The 25,515-nt window shown below is 36.3% G+C and overlaps 1 protein-coding gene across 4 annotated transcripts in view; it reads right to left on the minus strand.

The window, feature by feature from the left end:
• Positions 1-25,515, minus strand: part of DOCK4 (dedicator of cytokinesis 4) — a 221,933-nt gene that overhangs the window by 60,726 nt on the left and 135,692 nt on the right. For all 4 annotated transcript variants that reach the window (XM_064702645.1, XM_064702643.1, XM_064702644.1 and 1 more), the window contains exons 14-25: positions 20,496-20,620; positions 18,868-19,030; positions 18,255-18,361; positions 17,543-17,699; positions 11,881-11,978; positions 11,698-11,781; positions 11,500-11,600; positions 11,077-11,158; positions 10,129-10,299; positions 8,640-8,832; positions 5,154-5,281; positions 2,846-2,980 (exon numbers count right to left, since the gene is read on the minus strand). In XM_064702645.1, the coding sequence (XP_064558715.1) occupies positions 2,846-2,980; positions 5,154-5,281; positions 8,640-8,832; positions 10,129-10,299; positions 11,077-11,158; positions 11,500-11,600; positions 11,698-11,781; positions 11,881-11,978; positions 17,543-17,699; positions 18,255-18,361; positions 18,868-19,030; positions 20,496-20,620 (1,544 nt within the window). The remainder of the gene's footprint in view (positions 1-2,845; positions 2,981-5,153; positions 5,282-8,639; positions 8,833-10,128; positions 10,300-11,076; positions 11,159-11,499; positions 11,601-11,697; positions 11,782-11,880; positions 11,979-17,542; positions 17,700-18,254; positions 18,362-18,867; positions 19,031-20,495; positions 20,621-25,515) is intronic.

A 25,515-nucleotide genomic window follows, 5' to 3' on the forward strand; every position in this document is an offset into this window, starting at 1 on the left:
AGTAATGATTCTAAATTTCTTACTTCCCTTTGTTTTACAGTAAACACAGCATTCATAGAAACATAGAATCACAATCTCAAAACAATATCCTAAGGCTACAACATCTCTTAATATTCATGCTCGGGCATAAATATAAAGGATACAGCTGCTGTCTTGTAAATATCTGTATATCCAATTGCTAGCTTGAGTTACAAAATTCCTTCCCTGCCTAGGCATTTTAAGCAGTCCTTTTAAGTCACCTTTTTTCTGTGTTCCCACATTTGTTTCAACTTATATAGTAGTATATTAAAAATCACAACCTATTACAGAGAGCTGTACTATTATAGTTGACAGACAGATTAGCGTTATAAAAGTATAAACTTAAGCTTATTGTTAACTGACTTCTAAATTTGAGCTTTTAATTTGAATGTAGGTAGCTATACAGGCTGGTTTTTAAAATAGCAGTGCACAATCAGCCTCATTTGTTGAGCTCAACATAAATGCATGTTGTAGGATTTCTGCCAGTGTTGGCCACAGTTTAATTTTCAAATCATGCACAGAAGCAAATTCCACACACACAACAACCTAGCTAAAAAAAATTCAGGGTCCAATTCCAGTGTGAAAAGTCAAGCCAAGTAATATACTAAAATCACTTAGGTAGATTCCTTAAGTAAATTTTGTGTCTTATTTCAGGAGCACAGTTATTAAAAGCCATGGAACTTTCAATTAAATTGAAGTTCATTTAGATTCTGAGGGACTGAACTTTCAAGATCTAAAATCAATTAAAGTTCACTTAAATTGGACTGCTTTCTGCTAATTCTTTATATGCAAATGCATTTTTTCTGAAGGAAGTTCAAAGGTCTAATTCAGTGACAAAACAAAGTAGAAATTTCACTTTCACCATTGCATTAAATTCCACGTTTGCCAGCGCAACATCCGCAGCACTGTCACCCTGAAGCTGCGTCTGCTTCGTGCTCAGTTTAAAGCATCACACCCACCTTGCAGGTTACCACTGAACAAGGCTGCTGACTGGAAATTAAATGGTATCCAGCTACCAAAGCTGCTTGAAACAAGTGGTGGAGTCACAGCAGCACAAAGCCCAGAGCTGCCTGATCTGATGCTGTTTCTTGGTGAAGAAAAACAGTGACACATGGGCCAAGGAGACCACACTTAGATGGGTTTGGGACTACTTCCACCAGGAAGACTATGTCTCATTCAAATCCAGGGTATTTTATTAAGTGTGCTCCCATGGCACGTCATACAAGGAATTGTTTATGACACATGCAGTTTGAAATAATAGCAATATACTGGAACAGACTCTACTTCTGTACTCACATTGAGTACTTTATCATACATGCTCTACAAATAGTTCCAAGAATCTGGCTCCATGTGCTGCCAGAAGCCCATACTGCATGATATTTCTACATAAATGTATATAATTGCCTTATGCTGTGCTGTGAGTCACTTCCACATTAAGTATTCTTTGAGAGCTTGCAGTGACAATGACATGGCTTTTCTCATGCATAAAAGAAAATTTTGCAACTTGAAAGCACTTTCAGAGCCTAATTTTTTGATGGTGTAAAAGAATAACCCAGTCATGTTGTTTAATGAAAAATTAATCTGCAAGCAAGGGGATATCTCATAACAAGCCAATAAAATCAGAGCTTTGCTACACTAACAGTCTAACACTATCACCCTTTCTTTAGCTTAGATTTCCTTGTAGTGGCCTGATACGCCACATGTCATACATTTGCAATTTTTGTAATTTAAAGAAAAAACCTCCCAAACTCTTATATGCTTATTGCTGTTGAGCCACAGTGATTAAGCATCACAGAGCTTGGTCAGCTCCATAAAATACTCCATATACAGTTTGTTCTCTGTGGGTCTAAAGTAAAATAGAAAACAAGCAAAAAAACCCAAAACAACGTGGCAACACATTTTTTTCTCCAGTTATTAAATGCTTTTGAAATGTTGGATCTCAGAGGAAATTCTGGTTTGAAAAGCAACCCTCTATTCATTAACAAAAACGATTACAGTGTAAACACTGAGCAATTAATTAATAAATGTATGAGATGGTAAATCACTCAGCATAGTATGTTTTCTGCACTAAATCTTGGGGTCACATCCCTGGCTATATTAGAACCAATTTTTCCTTAAAAAGCAAAGTGAAAACCTTGCTGCAAACAAAGCAAAATAACATTTCATTTTATTTGATCAACGCACATCACAAAACTTTCTGTAAATGCCTGTATTTCAATCTTTTAATTTCCGTGAGTTGTTATAGCAGGTTCATCAAAACATCATTTGCTAATCTTCTAAATCTATCCTGTATGCTCAGCTTCATGTGACAAAAACAAAGCTCAAATGCTCAGCCCAGAGAACAACAAAATGCCTCTCAAGTAATAAATTTAGATTAGTACAAGTTATCACAGATTCTGCAGGCATCTTTAGAGTTGTTTCATCATGAAAAAATGTACGCATTTTAGGAACTATTATTGATTGGTACTCTTCTATTTTCAGGAATTCAAATTGAAGGAGAGTTTCAGGAAGCTATTATATTGCAAACAAAAGGAACATACTGAAATCATTACCAACCTGAAAGTTTCAAAATAAGTGTTATTTTTTGGGCTTTTTTTTTGCTTTGCTTTGGGTTTTTTTGGTCACAATCTATAAATAAACTTGATGAAAAAATTGACTATATTCACTAAAAATTAATAGAATGCAAGAAAGGTTTTCATTGTCCTCCTCATTCTCTCTTTTATACACAAATTCTAACACTGTGAATTACAATATAAAGACAATATAGTCACAAGTCTAGTAGTCCAACCAGTGACAATTGTGAGCTCTTTCATTGCAAGAAACTTACAGTCACATCTTGAAACTGGAGGCGCATAGCAGAGCCTGATGGTTGTGGTCGGCTGGTGATCTCTAGTATGGTCCTTAATAGAATATCTAGCAGACTGTTTACAATCACATCAATTTCTTCCAGGACTGATTTTTCCTTAAATAAGAAATAAAACATTTAAGATTTTAAAACAGAAATATGACCAGAATTACAATTCCTCTGATGGAGTCGTAGAAACCAATTACACTTTCACTATGAATGCTACATTCAAGAAACAAGGACTATTGCCTAATTGTTGTTAGATATTGTTTAATTCCATTCTTTTTTTTCCTAACAGTTTTCCATTAATTGCATCACAGTTACAGGGATGATTTTGAATATGTAAATATTCATTAAATTACCATAGCTCTAATTTCTTCACTTGACATTTAGGAAAAAGCAGTAAATAATATACAAAAACTTTTCGGGCAAGATTTTTATAGGTAACACTCATATATCTTCTGGGGAAATTGCCAAGAAAGGCTTAAAATCCAAAAAAGCAAAATCCTGTTTTACACTTTGGAACTATCAGCAGAAATAAGCAGATGGTGCTCAACCTTCAGGACATGCTTCATCAGTAAGGCCCAGCTATACTGAGCAGCACAAACAAATCAGTCATTTATGTGAGCCCACAACTGCTTGCACACAACATCAAAACAAAGGAATCAAAGTGCTCACTGCCAAAAGAGACCGTGAATACCTCAGTTACCAGCATGAAAACACTGGATAAAGTCAAGTTGTAGTTACTTCTCCTTTTTAATTTAGATGGAAATATCCTTTCCCTGCTTCAATGTTTTCAGTCTCCACTGCAGCAGAAACCACCATCTTAATCTGAACAATTTTATCCATTGTTTACCATGACCCTTCTTCACAGAAAGAAACACTTAATAATCAAATGCACACAACCAAGCTAAAACTCAACTGACAAACAAATAGATCAACTTTGCTGACATTGAGGTGTAGGAGTGATTTGGGTTTTTCCTTTTGTTTATTTTTGCTTCCTAGACACCCTAAAGCATATGATTTGTAATAACACTCAAAATTCCTTTTTAGACTAAGTTGAATCTAGTATCAAGCCATGTTCTCTATCCCTTCATCTAGCATCAAAGAATTGTTAAACTGGCTTCTTATGACAACAGACATACAGTACACAGTATATTTAGGAACTGCATCCACTATGAGAACCTTTCTCTTTACTACTACAAACTATTTTTGGAATGAGCAACAGCCTTAATTTTCAAAGCTGCCTTACTGCAAATTCACTTTCCCTCAATCTCCAAATCATCTTGATTATAATGGAAGGACTGAAATTCTGTATTGATGTACCAAAAAAACATGCCAAAGTCACCAAGTTCTAAATAATTTCAATTACTCAAACAATACTAAAAATAGTATCTGCATGTCCTGAACATTTGGGAGAGTCTTACATAGATATCCACTTGTAATTGTGTACATCTCTGGTTTGGTGACTCCAAATGGAAGATCTCGTGAAATGCAGACCAGGTATGTAAAGTTTTGTCCCAGGCCAAAACCACAACTCTGCTTTAGTATCTATCACTTGGTCTTGTGATGAGATTTTATACGAATCCAGGAGCAGCTGAAAGGAATATGTTGTTGCAGTGCCAAAGGTGCAAACCACATCCTTATCAAATCCCTGACAGAGCAAATTTAATTGCTGAAAGTGGTATGAAATGAAGAAGCACATAAAGGAGCTCTCACTAAGCATTACAAGGTAACGTATGCTGCCCCTGACATGCATGTATTGCACTAATTATAGGCAATGCTTGGTTTTAATTGCCTTATATCCTGCTGTCTTGTCAGAACATATCATCACCTTCCCATTTGCAATACACCTGCCTGAACAAGCTCTCATATGCAGCTTTCACACATTAATTCACAAACTTCAGAAACTGGCCATAAAGTTTATCAACTAGCACCAAGTGCAATCTTCCTTGCAATGCTCATATCAATATCTTTATCTAGATCAGCCCAGTGTCCCCTAAGAATACACAGCCCACAATAAAAAATGCCCCTAAAGAAAGCAGGCATTTTGTTCTTTCCAATACAACGCTCAAGAAGTGCAAAAGCTTGTCAGAACACTATGTGATACAATTAAAATACTCATGAATGGAATGAAAAGGGTCATGAAAAAGTCAAAATGGCATGTTTATGTAGATTCATTACACAGAGAACCCCTTAAAATGCTCTTGGGCAAGGTCCAGCTTGTGTCATTAAATGTCACTGAGCCATATAAAGAAGTTCAAGAGGATGTGACATGGTGTTTACTCACTGAGCTGTTCTTCTTGATGAGGCAAAATATGTTGCTGAGGATACGGGCACACATTATAAGGTCCTTCTGCTCTTGTAAATGCATGTGGAGATGATGTAAAACTACTGGAAGAAGAATGCATCGAGAATCTGGAAAAAATGAAAAATTTCATGAATAGGAGCTTCTCATAGAGTAACTTAATTTTAATACATCTATATAACGTGTCTTCAGTCCAAAACTATTTCTAATAAGCAGAAGCTTTTGCTAGCTTTAACAAAAAGGTTTGATATGCAGAAGCTTTTATTTCACAATCATGAGTAAATGTTTGAAGAGTAAACAATATGATGACAGTCACTCAGTTATATCATAGATGAAGAAAAACACAACTGTGTGGAATATATTACATATAAAAGAAATTTTAAGTATTTATTGAACTGTCATCCAAAATTAATTTTAAAAAAAGTAGAGCAGTAATGTCTCTAATCATAACAATGAGAAATTATGCTCTAGTGTTCCTGCCATGTGGCAGGATCCATTTGTACGCCAAGGTTCTGACAGACTTCAGCAGGAACTTATGTTACTCTACAAAAAAGTTCTACTTTACAGCCAGCAGCCATTTTTTTCAGATTCCTTTCAGAATTTTTACTTTTACAGATTCCTCACTCCTACTGAGTATGAGCAACTTAGACTATTTATGTCTACATAAAATAATTTGCCTTTCCACTCTTTCATTTTCTAGATACAGCTCTTTGGTGTTATTTGCTGTCCTGATTTTGCTGAAATTATGCAAGAACATAATTAACAGGCTACTTATTTCTGCTTCTTTTTATTACGATTAAAGAAAATATTAAATGGGAAGAACTCTAATACTTACACTTGTGATAACACTTTTAACACCTATTCACAACTTGATAAATGGGAAGGATATTACCTGTTTTCATTTTGTTGTTGCTTTAAAATATTTTCTATAATTAAGAAATTCTATTCCCATAGAAATGGACTTGAATAATTTCCTCTATTAAGATTTTAATGATTATAAGCTGCATTATAGATATATATTCATTTACTCCCTTTGTTCATTAATGCAATTATATACTAAAAATGGATTTCTCTAGCTGGAAAATTACTCTTTTAAAACAATTTTGCCATGCAGCTATTGTTTGTGGATTACTTTCTATAAACACTTTCCCCCCCCTCAATTATTTCCTCTATTTTTTCGATGAGGAAGAAGAAGATATATTTATTCTGAGATTTTATTTTTTTAATGTTTCTCTTGCTTACTGAAACACAGCACTAATCTGGTTATGTTTGACTATCCCCTTGTTTTCATTGTCTAGTCATCTTTATAATAAAAGACAAATCACATGGACAAGCCCATTTGTACACACTATTTAAGTATATTCGTATTTTTGAAATAAAAGCTTGCTTGCTCTTTTTAAATGGCTGTTTCATGCTTATTATTTATTCAGGTATACCTCTGTATCTTTCTGCTAAAGAAAATAATGATCAAAGGCTGTAAGGCAGTAAGCAAATGACCATCAATCAGTTGAAAACCAGTGGTAGAGAAGCCCAACACTTGGCAATAAATAGCCTTTCTCCGGTGACTGCTAATTTCTGCAAGTGCCTCAGCAGGTGTTCATCAGGACTGCCCCGAGAGTGCCTATCTGCCTGCAGCACCACAAATGGGGGGAAGTTTCTCAAAGAAACCAAGGCAACATATTCTTTTTCTCTACCTCAGCACCTGGCTTAGCCAAGGGTTGTCCCCAGTGTTCTGAGATGTCAAATGTGCACAGCTGCCAGTGACCCATCCACTGCAAGACTTCTAGGGCTCAAAGGGTAACTGGGCAGGGAAATTGCCACTGTGCAGACCTGTGGTTAGAAAAGTGCCACCTTCTGATTCCCACTGCTAAATCTGCTTATTGATTCCTGCTGGATGAAAAAAGAGAGCTAATGCTTTCAGCTGAAGCAATAAAGCAGGACTTTTCTATTTGTATAAATAAGAATTAACTCCTGGATTAGAGGGGATGGCTTCTTTTCCCTGCATTCTCTCAGGTCTTCCACATATGGAATTCTTGACTATCTGGCAATCCATCATCAAGGGACAAGACGAAGGCTGTATGGCAGTAAGCAAATGACCATCACTGTAAACCAGTCAGGGATTCTGTGACTGGAGTACTGTGCTGGCAAGCAGGTGATAGAAAGCTCAATCCAGTCACTACTCAACTTCACAGCTCTCACAGAGCAGTAGTAGTGGCTCTTTCACACATTTCGTGTATGAGCACTATTGTCAGGTCCTCTCTTCCAGCTACAACTCAAATCCCTCAGTGTAGAAGCTCAGAAGAAATCAGGAGCAGCCCTGTGCTAAGGTGTTTATTCTTGGTTAACTCTAAATAGATTCCTGATGAGCCCACACAGCATTTGGCACCTCACCTGAGGTGCCATCTAATCCGTGAACTGCTTACACATAAGTGCAGCATCATGAACTACATTTTGAAAAGGTCCCAAAAGTCTACATGTAGCAACACTTGACTTGTAAATAAGCAGCTCTTACACACAACATGGCCTGAGGCATCTCAGGCAAAACTGAGCATCCTCATTCAACTCTTTCAAGTATCCTCCCATTTTTGCAAAAGCTTCATAAAATGATCAGAAACTCTGGTTTACCAGACCAAATGGACTAGCAAAAAGCATCTTACAATGACTTGCAACTATATATTGGAGGCAATAGTGCCAGTTATTGAAAAAACCACTACATATATCACAGCTTTACATAAATTCTTTACAAGCCCAGAATTTAAATACCCCACGGTCTTGATCTGTTTAGGTGAAGAGATGTAGTGGTATTACAGAAAAGGAGAGTTGGCTTATTGGAGGAAAGCCAGGAAACCTCTGGATTCACCAAGGACTAGATAAGAAAGTTTGGAGAATATTTGTCTGAGGTTATTCTTTTTCCTGCTAATTGTCAGCTGCAGAGTCAGCCACTGGATATAGAAAAAATAATGAGTGCAAGGAATGGTGCAATAATCAGAACTCTGAGCCATCACTCACTGTCCTAATTTTTCTTCTATGCAGGAAGTCAAATTAGCTGACTGTTTTAAATGCTAATATTTGCCCTTTACAAATATTATACAGAAAGACAAGGAAAAAATCATGACACAGAGCTTTTCAAGTATGTGCTTGGCATAATTAGAAAGAGGGCAATCTTAGACTCTGGGCAATCCTTGTGACTTCCCTATGCAACATTAACATTTAATACACAGCACATCTTTCCTGCCTAATTTCCATATAGTGGTAATGCCTCTGCAGAGACATACTTTCTTCAGTCTAGTATATTTTTAAGATTACTTTCAGAAGGATGGTATTAATTTCAATTACTGTACTAAACAGATGGTCAAAGCTCCAGCCTGCTTGGAAACATTGAACACTATTTCCCTCAGCACCTGCTGGCCCAGGCACAAAGCACACAGTGTGAGCTCCTCCTCTGCAGGCAGCCCAGAGTAACCTCACCTGGGTTAGTGTACAGGTGACTCTCCACAGTTTTCCCAATGCTCTGCAGTTTAACAGCTTGAAGGGACTCATCCCCATGCATGACTGTTGGCAGGCTGCCCAAGGCATCGTGAACCAAATTTGCCACTTCTCTCACATCAAAGAGCTTCAAAAGTTCTGAGTACACTGATGGGAAGGAGCTGAGAAACACAGCCTAGGGTAAAAATGGACAGTCAGAACAGTTTTGACATTTATAGAATTTAATAAACTATAGAAATTTAAGTAACTCTAGAGAAATGCCTGGCTTCCAGGGTCGGTAATAGCTTTAAAATTGTTTTATTTTCAGAATGAATAGGCTCACATTTAGTAACAGACTTACACTTGTGACTACTTCCTTTAAGTAATATTTAATGATTGTTAATTCCTCCCAGGACAAAGCCCAAGTTCAACTCAGAACAAAAATATTTATTCTTTAAATACACTTACGCCTCTATGATAGAAAATTTTTAAAAGGATGGCAGAATCTAGCTGATATGATACAAAAAATATTTGTGTGGTTTGGTTTACTTTGTTTTAAGGTAAGTAGTATAACAGTCTCTGTATCTTCCATTTTTCAAATACTGAACATTTTTATTTTGGAGTGAGGCAGCACTGGTAGTCCTGGTTCCCTTCAACAACCTTTAAAATGGGTCAGAAAGTCATTGATGAATTTAAAAACAAAACATTGTAAAAATAAGGAGAACAATGCCAGAGGAAAGAAGCTAAAACTAACATTCCCTGCTACTACTCTAAATCCTGCTGATTGTGAAAAGTTACACACTCACACTGGTGGCAGAACAGGCTAACGAGTTAAAAACAATTCTAAATGTGGTTATTTGTATTCTTTTGTTGTCTTTTGACTCCAGCTGCTTACATGATATGAGGTGGAAGAACTACCTTCCTAACACTGTCCTCTCTGATTTGTCATTTTCTTGGTGGAAGAGTTTTCTACAGAAATTTGGAAAACATTAATTCTTAGCAGGATCTTAACCATCTTTGTTTACAGAAACGTGGGAAGAGGATGGTATATTTATATATTTATATATTTAATATACAGTGCTGTCTCCTGTGTTTTGCCTCTACACTGCAGCACGAGCCCATTTTTGTAGTCACAAGTGAAATAAAGATATCATCTGAGTATTAAACCATATGGTTCATCAAGACTTAAAAATTTAAAGCATGACAACTCTGATAGTAGGCTTTTGTATGGCTCAAATTCTTTGGTAAAAACCAAAATAGATGAAATGTTTTATTTGTATCCATCAACATAATTATTATAATTCAGTATAAAATGTCAGCTTTAGGATTATCTATCCCAAGCATATTTGGAAGGTGCTGGTATGAAAATTTCACACCGTAGGATGGAAAGTTGAAAATGTCACTTTGTTCTAGCAAAAATACATTTTCTTTCTGAGCAGGCATACATTTTTCACACTGGATGTGGAAAATGCCAACAAGCCATAACACTTACTTGCAGCTGGGATAGAGCACTGGTTCCTTTGCTCTCCTGGGACAGGAAGAAGCGCACTGACATAAGGAGCTCTTGAATACAGCAGCGAAATTCCTCCTCATTTTGTCCACCAGTAGCAATAGAGAATAATCTTCTTGATTGAACTATGTATTTAAAGATATATTCTTGTGCCTAAAAATGCCAAAATCAGAGATAACTCACAAAAATGAACATGCCAAACAGAGCACATGTAATGATTATATCATTCAAATAAAGAAAATAATCTGAAACAGGAGGCCATTAGTGAATTTTGATAAGTCTCTCTATTGGAACACCAACAAAATTTTAATTTAAAAAACCAAAACAAAACAACCAAGCAAAAACTCAACACCACTTTCTCCTCCCCCCCCCCCTCCAAAAAAGGCTTAAATTAAGTTGCAAAACTGTTGGAATGCAAATTCAAAACACTGCCCTGTCTTAGTGGCAAGACGCCAAAGTTCACAGCAGCATAGAAAAACACAGACGGGTACCACATTGATATTATATTTCCAAATTTTAGTACATGTCCCAGATGGGATTATTGTGTTGTATAACCCAGCCTGATGGCATGTTATGCTCTTGTGATAGCACAAACCAAGGCAACAAGAACAACCACAACCACCATAATCAGTAGAATTCCCTGGTGTCAGGACTGAACCACTAAGTCAGCATTTAGATTCATGCCATGGATTACCAGTGTAACCTATATTTGATTCCTCTGCCTCATTCAGTAAGGAACAAAGAGATCCACAGACTAATGGTAGTGAGCCTCAATGGTCAGCTTGCTGACATAAACTGAAAGTCTGCAGCTCCATAGAATTAGTACTACCCTTCCATCATTTATTTATATTCTGCTTCATTCCCTAAGTTAAACCCACATGCACTGTATGAATACATCATTCAAATATATAATTCAATAATATTTATTACCTTTAGTACTTCCTGTATGTGATCATGAAGCTCCACCTCAGTGACTCGATCAATATGCCACTTCAGTACTTTTATAAGATCTCTATAATAGCACATCAAAAAGCATTACAATACAGGAGAGGGAGAAGGGTTAACTTTGCACATAAAATGCAAACCAAAAGCTGTCACATGAGAAACACTGGCAAAATAAAAAATAGATCACTGGATTTCACTGATCACCACAGACTCAATAGTACACTTAGTTTTAAGTCTGCTGAAGAGCAGCACCTAATAGATCTCTGATGAATGGCCAATAATACCAGCAGTAAGTAAACAGTAGAATGATTTTAACAAGGATACACTATTTCCTTAACCTAATGATTGATTCTTTTAGTATAGTAAAACTGTCAGTATTAAATCAGATAGAAAAAGTACAGACTTCACCTGTATGCAAGAGCTCCTGCAAAATGACTTTCAATGTAAGTGTCCATTACTGGCTTAAAGTGGTGAAACTTGCTGTCCTGCAGCAAATTTATGATGTGAACCTAAATGTGAGAGAAAAAGGAAAAAAAAACAACACTTTTTTTTTTGTTTTACTTGGCTTTTAGCTAGTGTTAAGCATGATCACAAAATGAAACTTACCAAGCAATCAAATACTTTTGATCCATACTTCTGAGAATTTTCATCTAAAATACCAAATAAAGTGTCTAGCGTATCTTGAAGAAACTTTTGGGAGAGAATAAGAGTGTTATTAACAAGATGCCTCTGTGACATAGAAATACATTATTTCCTTCATATCAGCTAAAAGGATGAAAAGGTATATACCTTCACTATTTCTGAACCATCAATTTCTTTTAATTTTGAGAGGCAACCTGCAATTTTGTCTGGGTGGGTTCTCCACTTCAGAAGGTCAAGCATATCTCCTGCAAAAACAAAATGCAAGATTAAAGTTGGAAGCAAAGCAGTTTTTCATATTTTAAATTTTACTATTACAGTTCGCTCAGCAAAATCTGGCATCATTAAAACAAAACACCTTCAGATTTGCTATAATATGATCTTTCCAAGAACACATTTTCATTCCATTCTGCAATTGCTCCACCAATACAAACATAAGAACATGGTACTGGGTCACTAAAATCACTCTCCTGTGGCCACTCTATCATGCAATCTCATCCAGATACTATCTTAAATAAAACAGTTATTTGCCCTCTCTCATCCCATTGAAGGCTGCCTTCCAGAGGTACTCTCTGAAAGCCAGAAACCATCTACTAATTGCTACCTCGACTGTACTTGAAGCACTCATGTTTCTATGGCCTTTTAGAGCTCAAACACAATGCCTCTAAGATCCCACTTGATTAACGAGTAAAAAATCTCTTCTGGAAAATGAACTATACCGAGCTAAAAAATACCTGAGTATGTCCAAACTTCCTCCAGTTTTAATTCCTTGTCCTTAAGCTTCCTTAACCAAAATGATAACTACATTATAGATAAGATTACATCATTTTCTACATCATTAGCAAGCTCATACATCTCTTGTAAACACCTGGCATGTACATTCTAGAACTTGAATGACTTTTAGACATATTCATGTCACCAATATGATGCTTCTCCTGTCCAGCACTATTCAGCTCCCTGGATAAAGAAGAATCCCCAGGAATCTCCACTAGGATATCCTGCCTTTTCCACCATTAGAGTCAATCTAATTTCTATTATTTCTTATTAATTATTTAAATTAAAGTTACAATACTTTGTTGTATCATAGTCCCTCTCAACTGAGGAGACCTTTCAACAACATATTAGCAGAAAATTGTCTCAGATTTTAGTGAAGTCACTCTCATCTCTACATCCTTCCAGTCCTTTAAAATAGATAAATCCCAGAGATTTCTTCATATCTAGTAGTAATTTCCATCTGCTCAGGAAGGAAATTCCTTTCACTATAGTGCAACTTTCTGCTTCCATTTTAACTTTTACTTGCCTGTTTGAAAATTCTTATTTCTAATCTATATGTTTTCTTATGTGCTGCATTGCTGAACTGCTGCATTTCCTCTTGATAGTAAACAAAAAAATTGGAAAAGAAATATTAACAAGTTCATTCTGGCATTATTTGTCTCTTATAAACTCATCTTACAGCACATCTGAATTAGTTACATGTTGATTTTTTTCATCCGTGGTTTCTTGTAAATACTCCCATAAAATTCATCATGGACGGACAGCCCAATGAATGTATCTGCCCTTTTATACATCTTAAATGTAAGTTCTACATTTATTAGTCTTTGAGCACATGTTATTGCTTCACAGTGGTACTAAAAAGCCCACCTTGCTATAAGATTGAGAATTTATTTCTTGTCCCATACCATTCAATATCCTAAAATAGTTTTGCAAACTTGGCTTGGTTTTTCAGCAGTTTTTCCTTGCTGAACTCAGACACATCTGCAGAGCTCTTTTCAAGCTGTATTCAGTAAAAGCTACACATATTTTTGACTGTTAAATTAAATAAATTCCAAATCTCTTTTATATTCAAGTTTACTACTGCCACGCTTCACTGACCAGCTTTTCAGAAATTCTCAGTGCCTAGTGGTTTGAAGCAGAAAACCTTAATCACCATCCAACCCTCCCACCAGTTTAAGCTACAGTCTAGCTGATCACTGCCCTGCACTGTGTCAGAAGGAGCCAGGGTTTCTGAAGTGTTCTCAGAAGTTATTAAAGTAAGAAGTTAATAGCAAGTTTTCCTCTTGGTTCAGCATCTTTTTGGCTGCTTTCTACCACGGACTGTTTTCACACTCAAGTAATACTTGAGCAACACCCATCTTTGTGTCATCTCTTTCCTGGTTTGCTCCAGGGAAGTTCCTCTATCCCACAAAAAATGAAGTAATAATTTTTACTTTATTAACACTAAAAATATCCACTTACATTCAAATTTTGCCATAGATGTTAATGGCAAATAACCAACATAAGATTCCACAAATATTTTGCTGCCTTAATTGCTTTTGATGGACACAGACTGTTTTGATGCATTTATGTGTTATATTTTTGCTTTACTTCAAGCTGTGTTGACATGGAAAAAAGACATACTTGAATTGCACTGAGTGTTGAAGAGTCCCACACATGCACCAGAGACACATCCCAAAGATCAAGGACAAATTTTAGCTCTTATTATTCTTTCTGGCAGGAACTTTTAGGGAACAAGATTTACAAATCCAGTGAACTACATTTGTCTTTCAGATAATTAAATGTCCTTCCACACTTTAAGCCTCAGCTCAAGCTGACGAGTAGCAAGATTAGCTCAAGCTATAAGTTCAGAGCAGGAAAAACATTTCTTTACAGGTCTGCTGGAGGAACTTGGTAGAAAATGGTTAACACTCAATATTAGGGATTTGTTGGGGGATTTAAAAAGAAAAAGAAAGCAAATGTAAGACACTCACTTCAAAGGATTTATTTCAAGGGAAGTGCTAAGGAGGAAAGACATTCTAAGATAACATTAGCAAATAGCCCAAGCATAAATGACATGAATAGAAAATCTGACGTGAATCACAAGGGAACGGATAGCAGTGTGTAATGTAGTAAGAGACATGAGAATATAAAACTGTTCCCAGAATAGGTCCACTAGGAAATCATAGTTTTGGAAAAGGGAAAAAGTCACTGGTGATGAGTAATTTTGCTGAAGAATAAAAATATTTCCAATTCATTGTCTTCAAAATAATCAAGGCCTGTATATTTAAAACAGACTACACCTGACCTGTTATCCCTACCAAATAAAACCTGTCCCCTCTCAAAGCATGCAATTTAAATCTAAAGAGCTACGTTTAATTGAAAGTTTAGAATCATGAGTTTAAGGAAGTGGTTTGGGATGATCTTCCATCTCCTTCACATAAGTCCTGAGACATCAGAAATTGACTTGTTATGACACTACTACACTTCAGGAGGAAAAGACTGTATTTCAGAACTGGCAGTCAGCATGTCTCTTCCAACAGGCTGCTTCTGTGGTCACCAACACTTCCTCCATAACTAGAGTTATTTGGAAAGCTGCCCAGTGCTATTTGTGTTTTATTGATTCACTTTTTTGTTTGTTTGTTTGTTTGTTTGTTTTTAATGCAGCTAGAAGGATTTCACCTCTGCCATGCTGTATGGTGTGTTGCTCTGCTGCTGAACAGCTGCTGACCAGGGATGCCCCAATCAGTGCTGAGAAACAAGCGGATGCCAACAGCTAAAATATTCAGACTTACTGGAAGGATCCCAACTCTCTTGCAGCCAACAATCCCTGCTATATGTCAAAAATGAAGACTGTTTTGGTAACTACTCAGTAGAAAAATACTGTGCTCTCAATCACGCTTTTGGGGTTTTATAGAGTAATGAAAAATAAGTACCCATCTAAGAATATAATAGAATAAAGCTAGTATACTTTTTGCTAATATTAACTGATTAGCTATCCAGGATCAAAAGGAAAAGAGAAGGAAAAACTAAATAGCAGAAAGATTAGATAAGGACGCGTTCTCAGCCATGATGAACGCACAGACTCCTCTGGTTAGAACGTCTCTAAAAATTGTTTGGAAATAATCCTAATAACCCCTCCAAAGTGCCCAGGGTAAGGAAGTTATGGATCCCAACAACTAGGAGTCAGCCTCCATCCCCCAGTCCCCATAATTTTAAGATGCATGAGAGCTGATGGCATGTGGGAACAATCAATGAGAGAATGACAGCTGAGTAAAATTTCCCAGCAAGTGAGTAAAGCTGCAGCCTAATTCAGTCACACCCTTTACAAGTCTGGGTTTGGGGTCCTTCCCCACCCCATAGCCAGACAACAGAATAATTTTTAATTCATTTTCAGACTGAACATTGTTGTTTGTAAACAACGGGTGAATCTCTGAGACATTCAGAAAAAATCTCCAAACTTAAAAACAAATTAAAAAATAACCAGCAATTTTCAAAAATACCAATACAAATGTTTACTAAAAAAATTAAATACACAGACCTTTTTAATCCTGTGGTTTTTAATACATAAGCTACATTCTCTCAGGGATAACTGAAGTAATGCTCACATGACCAAATATCCACATGCTTTGCTCTATGTTCATTTTCTGAGCATGCAATAGATTTTGGCAAATTTTTGTTTAAAAGAATGGGGATTTGGAAACTCACCAAGATGAACTTCCCAAAGAAGATCCTTGGAGAAAATATGAGCCTGTCTATTGAAAATATTTCCACCCTCTGAAGTACTGCTGAAATAATTGTTAACTCTTTCAGAGCTGAAAAGGGGATCAATATTATTCAGATATTCTACACCCTCTTACTCAGAATATGGTTAAAATAGGAGGAAATTTTATGCCCTATGCCACACATCTACTTAAAATAAGTACAAAATAACTTCTGCACTGTAAATAAAAATTATTACTAGAACCCCAGACAACAGGGAACTATTTATCAGTGAGACACTTGTAAGTTCCAGGCAGCACTTTTATGCATGTGTAAGTACCAGCAGATTAATGTAATTTCCTAAATCAAGGCCTTTAACTGAAGCAAATTTAGCATCTGATTCCCTGTTAGCTACCTTTGGGAAAATCTCTCATTGAGTAACTTTCATTACTAAGGTAATTGCTATGAAAATACAAAATGGGTGTGTGCAAGGAAACTAGCCACTTACTGGTGCACACAGTTCTATTTTGCACACTTGGTATTAAAGGGTGAAAATTAAGAGCACTATTTCAACTTAAAAAGCTGCTCTAGTTTTTGTTAAACATCTTTAACCAATTTGCAGGCAGTTAGCAATTCTACCATCATACACACAAGATGAATAAAGTCACAGATATTCACACACAAGAGAGATCAAAGTAATAATATAAAATTGTGGGTCTATCAAAGAATGGTCAGAAGCACATTACCAAGCAAATACACAATATTTAGAAATTTTTGGAAAACTGTTCCACAGTTTTTTTGTTTTAGTTACAGGTAGATCAGTTATGGCAGGTAAACAAGAACCTCAAGAACTTAATACATAACACTGGTTAAAAACTTTACACAGAGCACTGGTAGAGTGTGTAAACACATGTATTTAAATCTGCTGCTCCTTCTAGCCAGTGTATAAACTGTTTCAAGTAGCAATAAATGTTTGTTGGCTTGAAGAGAAACAAAAAAGCAATATATGCCTAATTAGAAACAAACTGCTACAGCCTAAAGCTGATGATAAGTATTTCATAAAAAAATCTACAACAAACAGATTAAGAGGTTTTATAAAGCAGCTGGGTTTTGATAGCTGATTCCAGAAGTGCTGCATTTGATTGCAATATCATGATCATCTAAAAAGCATTCTTGAACTACTTAAAAACAGTGGTTCATCATGATCCATTTGTTTCCATCTGGATATAAAAAAATTATGAAGAAAACCAGTTCACAAACTAGAACATAAGCTATTTTTGAGTACATCCATGCTTGCTTGGCATGGAAAAGACTGACTATGACACTCATCATGTTTTAAATAATCAACATATCCTACCATTTTGTGTGAGTTTGGTGGAGCAGAGAAAGGATGTAATCCAGAAGGACTCCTTAGTGGTTTTTACTGCTTGGCTGTTGTTTCCTAGGGATATTCCCTTTGAAAAGGGGAGTTTGAGGTAGCGACCAGAATCCTGAAGGTTTGCATTTTCTTCACACTGTGGAAACCAACCAGTTAAAATAACTGTACTGCACAAAACAATTGACCAAATCTCTAAATTATATGAATCATTGTTTCTCTGTCAGAAACTGAAGAATTTCCAATTTGCCTGTTGCAACTTTGGTTTTAGAACAGAGCATTCAAATTCAACAAATTTTCACAGGTTACATTAAATTAATAGCGACAAATTTTCATGTTGAAATCTAAACTTTATCTGGGAGCACATAAAATCTGCTGAACAAAGTGACAGCTCTCATATGTGGAAGGAGAATTCCACAAAATTAAAATAACTTACCGTTGTGAAATTCATTATAACACAATGTGATATAACGGTAGGACTTAGGAAAACCAACGTACTGAAACACATACCTAGATTCAATTGCAGTTTATATCAGGAAGGTGAATATTAAACAATCAGCAATGGATATTTTAATGGTGACAAGATTATCATTTATTTGATAATCAATACAGACTTTCTCAACTTAATGTCTCTGGACATTTAAAGCAGGTTCCAGTGGAATCATTACTGCTAATGACTGCTAATTCAAATTACCTTGTGTACAATTAGTTCATGGGTGCCATCTGGCAGAGTCCTCCCATTTTCCTGCATCAGGGGCACGAAAGAAAAGCCAAACAACTTCTTCTCACCCTTTTCTTTTGCTGAAATGCATGTATAAATAGCAGCAGTTAATAGTATACTTTTTTAGACAAAATAAATGTATACAATGCAACATAAGAAAGTACACTGGAGCTGCAGCTAGTCAGATGAAGACTATCTTGAATTGCTGTTTCAATTTGCACATCATCTCCTTTTTTATCTCACTTTAAATCAGAAGGGAGTATTCTGAAATAATTTAGTGTATATTAGTAGCAAATAATATAAGCCACCAAGTATGCAATCTTAGCAACATATAGAAGTTTATCCTCCTCTGTGAAACCTTTCTTTCATGCCTTGGAATGCAAAATGTAGAACCAGTCAGCAATTTTTACCTCAAAATCATCTCTAAAATGTTCCATAATGTTTTAAAAATTTTAGAATTTTGTTAGTAAAAGAAGCATTACAGAAAAGATCATGCAGGTGTCTTTTCCCTGAGGTGTTATGGAAATTCGTGTGCTGACTGCAGCCCTAATGGGGAGGGCCAGCAGAAGTCATGAGCAGCACTCACTGGAGCAGTGCCGGAATTCACAGCGGATGTGAGCGCCTCGGAACTTATCCACAGGAATGGGAAGCTTCAGCAGCTCAGCCCACCTGGGGCCATTGTTGTGATAAAGCACAAAAGAATGGTACTCGCTGGCTGGTGGCTCTCCGGAGCCAAATGAGATAAAATCCTAGTGAAGGAAAAACATGATTAAGGATAGATTAATTCACTGGTAAAATGACATCAAGGACTGCTCTTCCAAGGAAAATTATTTAATGTTTACATTCCTAACATAAATGCCAAATGTGGTACAATGTTCAGTATCTTATAACCCTCAAAAACGGCAGCACTGGTTTTTATACTTGCAATTAGAAAATTAGAAACAGCAAGAATCATTCACATAATTTAGAGCAGAAGTGTTTATCGGGGTGTACTGGGTGATCAGGGAGGTTTAAGCAACACACGCGTTGTGGATTCCCATGACACAACACAGTTCTGCCAATGTTATGTCCCAGCAACAAAGAATGGAACTGAGACCAGGACAGCCCAGGCTCAGGATCTTCAATCATCTGAAATAAACCTGTAACCCTGGCACTATCAGTGGTATGTCCCAGGATTAGAAAATAAATGTGGATTCTGTGACCAGGAGGAAGCAAAGTGTTGGCTGCCTTTACACCACCCATGATGGACTCCCCATAGCAAGGCAGACAAATGGATTTGTCTAAAGTCCTGACTTGGGGTTATCTATTAATTCTCTGTGGGAAAGGTAAGGTGCAGCTTTTGCAATTATAATCTCAATATCATGTTTTTGTTTAATACATACACACACACTTATGTTTATATATATAAAATGTGTCTATACTGGATGCCATGGATCAATAAGCACAATTTCACTTCAGATACACGAACACACAATTTGAGCCAGGCTTTCTTCATTTTGTTACCCCACAAACCATGAAATCATGCAGAACATATGAAAATACTACTTTTAAATTTAAAACAAAACAAAAACCATGAAGAAATATGTAAGGAAAAGTTTGAATGTGAACAGAAATCTCTGGTATAGTAAAATGTTGAGAAACAGTCATTTATTAATAATTAAAATTTAAACCATTGCATGTTTGTAAGCCATCACCAGCCTCATACAATAAAATTTGAAGATGAAAAGGAATATTAATTTCTTTTTTTTTACTGATACATGGTGCTGACTTCTGCAGCAAGAATCCCTAATTTATTAAAATCAGACACAAAGTTCACAATTATCAAGAAAAGTTGTTCTGTGTAACATAAAAAATTGCATATTTCTAAGAAGAATTTTTAAGAAATACAAAATTTTTCCAAACTGGATCTTGCTTCAACATTTTCCAACATTTTAATGGAATCATCAGTTATTTAGTTGGCAATTTTACAGGTTTATCCCAATCATGCAATTCATCACAGAAATAAAACAAATATATACTAAGGTTTAATATAGACATTTTTATAAATGTTTTAAGCCAAGTGGAAACACTTTGAATACCTAAAGACAGCAAAAGATAAACATGTCCTTTCCAAAGCATTTTTGTATTCTTCAATCAGTGCCACAAAAGAGGATTTACACGTGAAAAAGTATATCAAAATTAACTACAGCAAGGAAAAACATAAAACAAAGATACCTTTAAAATTTGACCACTGCTGTCCACCACATGCATTGTCACTTCCACATTTCTGGCCACACTTTTCCCTCCTTTCTCAAATTCTCCTCTTTCTACAGTGATATATAAATCATTCCTCATTTCACCTATTAAAAAAACAAAACCAGAACAATGTGTCCAAAACTCAGCCCAAATTGCTTACTTTTGCTTTCAGTACTTCAGTGGATTTTCATGATATCTTACAAAGGACAGTGCTGCACCCACAATTTATCCGCATTTTTGGATTTTAAACAATAATTGTTCTCATAAACCAAGAAATGCAAAGGATGTTCATCCCTCTCAATACCCAAAGATTATTTGCCATACTAAACCAGTTCTAGGGGCTTCTACTCATCTGTTGAGTCTGTTTGGTCTTTTCATTGGCTCCTTGAGCTATACAGCAGCCAGTGTCTAGCTTCACCTCACTTAATTCTTCTTCTAATCTAAGGCAATATTAATGTATTTCCTTTCATCTGTAATTGCTACAGATCTCTGTTTAATTGATTACGACTTTTCTTCTGCTTAATCTTAACAGGAAATGTATTATTTTGCAAAAGGGAAAACCAAGAGCTGGTGTTCTTTCCATTAGAAGGGCAGTCTTCCCAGATTATGAACATTACAATTTGTAATCTAAAAAAATCTCAATATATTTTACATTAATAGGGTGTTCCAAAGCTTTTGAGGGAAAAGTTTGCTTAGTTAGCTTATTTTTTGCTTGTTGGAAAGTCTTCTTAGAAATTAGACTCTTCATCAGGACATTTAAACAACAAATCCAATACAGACACCACCTAAGTACCATATGGTATGCACAAGGACTGCTGGCATAGCTAAATTTAAATTCTTTGCACGTTCATGCAGTAGCACACTAAGCAGTCTGTCAGAACACAAACAGATCATATGGACTAGATCAATAGTAATTTTATTTTAGCTTCAGTTGACACAAATTGCAAAGTTTGATGAAAAGAGGAAAGAGTGGCTGCAGTGGGGACCTGGCAGGGGTAAAAGCAGTACTGGTAGTGACTCAAGTACCATGGTAGGGAAGCCCCTGTTCTGTTTAAAGATGCTGAACCTATTTGTGAAGAGTGTAAACAAATCCAACTCTTGAACAAGGTTACCAGAACTACTTTGAAGCAAATGGACATTCCTTGTGAAAGGCAGAACAATGAAGGATGAACAGCATCATCTTTAGAAGAATTTTCTACAATTCTTATTTCTGGACTTTGTTGAAACAGAAATTGAGAATATATGTTTTCATCTAGAGAAATGCAAGTTTAGTGAAAAGGGAATTTCATCTTTTAATAAGGCAGATTTTCACTCAGCACTGCTGAAAGTGTGATAGTTTGGTATATTTATAGGTGTGCCACTTGGAAGGCAACCATGGGATGTGTACTTGTATTGTGGGTAAAATAATTATAATATATGTAACATAAATAATTAATGCATCTTCAATTTCTAGCTGCATTTTAATTTGCAAGTAGAATTTGACATGCTTGAACTTTCCACAATACTCTCATGTTTCACATTCCTTACATTTTAATGCAACTCTCTCGTAATTTTTAAGTAACAGAAACAATGATCTTGCTATAGTTCATCTAATATTTTTATAATATTATTACATCACTGGATGCAAAATAATTAAATGATTCCTCCAAAGCCCAATCTAAATGATAAAAATGTTTAAAGAAGAAATTGCCATATCACAGATGCCTCAAGACCCATGCCCACAAACAAGGGGGCAAATCTGCCATTGTATTACCTTATTATCAGTAACCTGCTGAAACAATCATGGGCAGAGGCTAGAACACAGCTAGACAGAAACAACAGAACAAATACAAATAGTGTTCACTTAAGAGTGTCTGAAGTCAAGGATGAAAGAGCTGAATTACTAGTAAGTGAGAGCAACCACCAGATCAGGCTCTGGTTCTTGGTGGGAAACAGGTTTAAAATAAGCAAAAGGTGATGGTTATTCATGTGATGGCCTTGTAAGAAAAAAAACCAAAAAACCCCCAAAACCAAACACAAAAGCAATCTCAAAACAAAACCCAAATACAAACACAAAGATTTCCAAAGGATGTTATGAATGTAAGTAACGTAAAATGATGAAAGGAAAAGATGGAGAAATTGTGAAAAAAAAAAATCAGCTATAGGATATGAAAATGGCAATCATAAGGACTCAGGAAATCCCTTGAGTTGAAAATAGCTGGAGGCTGGGAGAGCATCAGGGGGTAATTACCATACTCTTAGGTGCATAGTCAGCTCTTACAAAAATGCCATTTTTCCATCTTCCTTAACAGAAATTCTCACTCCAAAAATTAAAATTGTCTGTTTAAATTAAGTTAGGGCATTATTTTGTGGTACCACTTCCCATAAAAAACATTCAAAATCCTCTATAAAGCATTCAAGCAGCAGCACATTGCTGAACATATCTAAATTCCTTTAATTGATCTTTCTTATTTAGGGTAACTATAATTACACATTTGATTATCAGAATATGCATCATTTTTCTGTGGGATCTTTGCCTTCATCAGTCAACCAGACAGATTAAATCAACTCCTTGTCACTAAGGTACTCAATTACAACCATAAGTAGCACTGAAAGGTCAAGTCCAGCTGAATATCAGAGTTCTGAGGCAGACTTTGGTGAGCACAAATGGTATCTTCTGCTAAACTTACCTGCATGACTGAAATAAATCTTACAGGTGTATGTGTACTGAGACTTTACAGTGTTACACTTCACCAAATGTGAGGAATCAACACAGAAATAGGAAGGGCACATTTCAAACAGCACAGTACGTCAGATTTTAATTACTGGTTGAAACATACCTACAGAATTAAATCTCTATCAGACAGAGGCTTTAGATGGGATTTAACAAGCAACACACTAATTCCAGCCCATTTCTCTGCTGAGAAATACAGTGTCTCCTTCTCCAAGGAAGAGAAAACATCCAATGGCTGTTTTCAGCATAAAGTTTGGTACAGGAATAAGCAACTGAAAACAATATTAAAAAAGGTGCTCAGCTTTTGAAGTGACAAAGCTACCTCCACCTATAATGACACTGAGTGGTACGAAAGATCTAGACCGCTTGAAAGTATTTGTTTCAAAACAAAGGGCAGCTCATTTCTCCCTGCTCATTTCCATTCCCTGGCCCCTGTTATTACAGGTCACTTTCACCTGTCTGAATTTAGGGCATCCAGACTGTGAAATGAACATGCAGAGAGCAACACCCAGTGAGTAACATCCTTAGCCAGAGTCAAATCCCACCATAAATCAGCTTTGTCTAGGACTGTCAGTTTTCTGGGTAAGAAATGACTATCAAATAGTGAATCACACACATTTAAAATAAATAAACGTTTTCTGTGAAGATAAACCACCTACGTCTCCTTAGAAGTCAAAGATACTTCATGTAGATTATGAACTGAGTCAACAGATGCTGGAGAAAAGCAAATTAAAGAAGCCTTGTGTTGCATTTCTGTGTTATTTGAATGATTTCACTGATTAAAAAGCTGTTTATCTTGGTAAAGCTACTTTCTAAACATTATTTCAAGAAAAAAATGAGGTTAACATGTTACAACCAGCATAGGTAAGACAGAGGATTGCTGTACATTGGGTGTGAGATGGTGAACAACAAAGAAGACATAAAAAAGTTGGTGTTGGTCCCTATGAGAGTGGAAAGTAATAAGCTGTTTCTTGGAAAAAACAGAACTGTGAGGACCAAGGAGTGTATCTAGGGAAGTTGTTTGTTCATCTGACAATCATGCAATTGAATGTGTTGAAAAGGGTTATATTCTGTCCTCATTACAGAAGGGACCCAATAAGCCCAACACTTTGGGACTTAGTTAGCACCCTATGATTTCACCTTTTCACCAAAAGCAGGCTCACAAATTCCTACAAGAACTTCTAGTATTAAGCGAGGGTTAAAGCCATATGGAAACTGATTTTTCACAGAATTTAACAACAACAAAGTCAAGCTGCAGTGGTGTGAATACAGACACAACATTTTGATGTAGCACAAGCTTTCAGTGCACATTCTGCATGGACAGCCACTCTGGTATGTGAATTTAATTGTAAATGAAATGTGTTGAATTGAAATGTCTGAGTTGCTAAATAGAAAAGTGTACAGCACAGCATTGGCAGTACCTGCCCCATCATATGGTCCTGCCAATACATCACAGCTTTAATGTGGCAAAATTATCTTGAAAGCATTTTCCATGGGCTAAGAGAGGAAGAGCTCCAAATTCCCCTTGTCCCAGCTGTAGGGGCTTACCAGGTACATTATAGCTCAAAAATTCTGACCTATGAAGCAAAAGCTTCATCACTTCAATCCAACTAGCAGTGAATTGTACAAGGGCAGAATGGGGGCAAGGGACAGACACCTGATCAGCATCAATTACATGCAAAATCTAATATTAGGAACAGGAGGAAAGGCCAATTAAAGTCAAAAACAACCACAAGAAGACTGCTGGAGGATGCAGTTAATAGGGTTGGCCTTTTTCAACCTGCCAAGTACAAACCACAAATATTAAATAAGCAGTAAAGAGAAAAGAGCCAGGAGTAATTTCCAGGCTGGAGATGACAAGGTGTGCTCAGGGACCTATTATGGCCACTGCAGAGTTTTATTATGGGATGCCTCTGCAGGCTCCCTTTCCTTCATAGGCTGGAGGCCCCATCATCACTTTCAAGGACCTGTGTACAAGCTCTGGTCTCCTGCTGCTCCCAAGCTGGACCTGTGTGCAAACTGCCCCCAGCTCAGAGAGGCTTCACTGCACCCACTAAGCTCAGCTGACAGGAACAACACAGGTAATCACTAGTCAGGAGAAAGTCAGATCAGTACAAGCCTCAGGAGAGCCTTTGTATGAATCCATCATTTGTACTGTTATTTTTATAGAAACATTTGCACCTAACCTAAGCATCAAAGAAATGATTTTTCATCACAAAATTGTTTTTAAACTTACACTGACAAACCTGTGAATTGCAACTGCAACATGGATATTATAACAAGACT

The sequence above is a fragment of the Zonotrichia leucophrys genome, chromosome 1A, assembly GCF_028769735.1.
Source record: "Zonotrichia leucophrys gambelii isolate GWCS_2022_RI chromosome 1A, RI_Zleu_2.0, whole genome shotgun sequence".
In the NCBI taxonomy this organism is placed as follows: Eukaryota; Metazoa; Chordata; class Aves; order Passeriformes; family Passerellidae; genus Zonotrichia; species Zonotrichia leucophrys.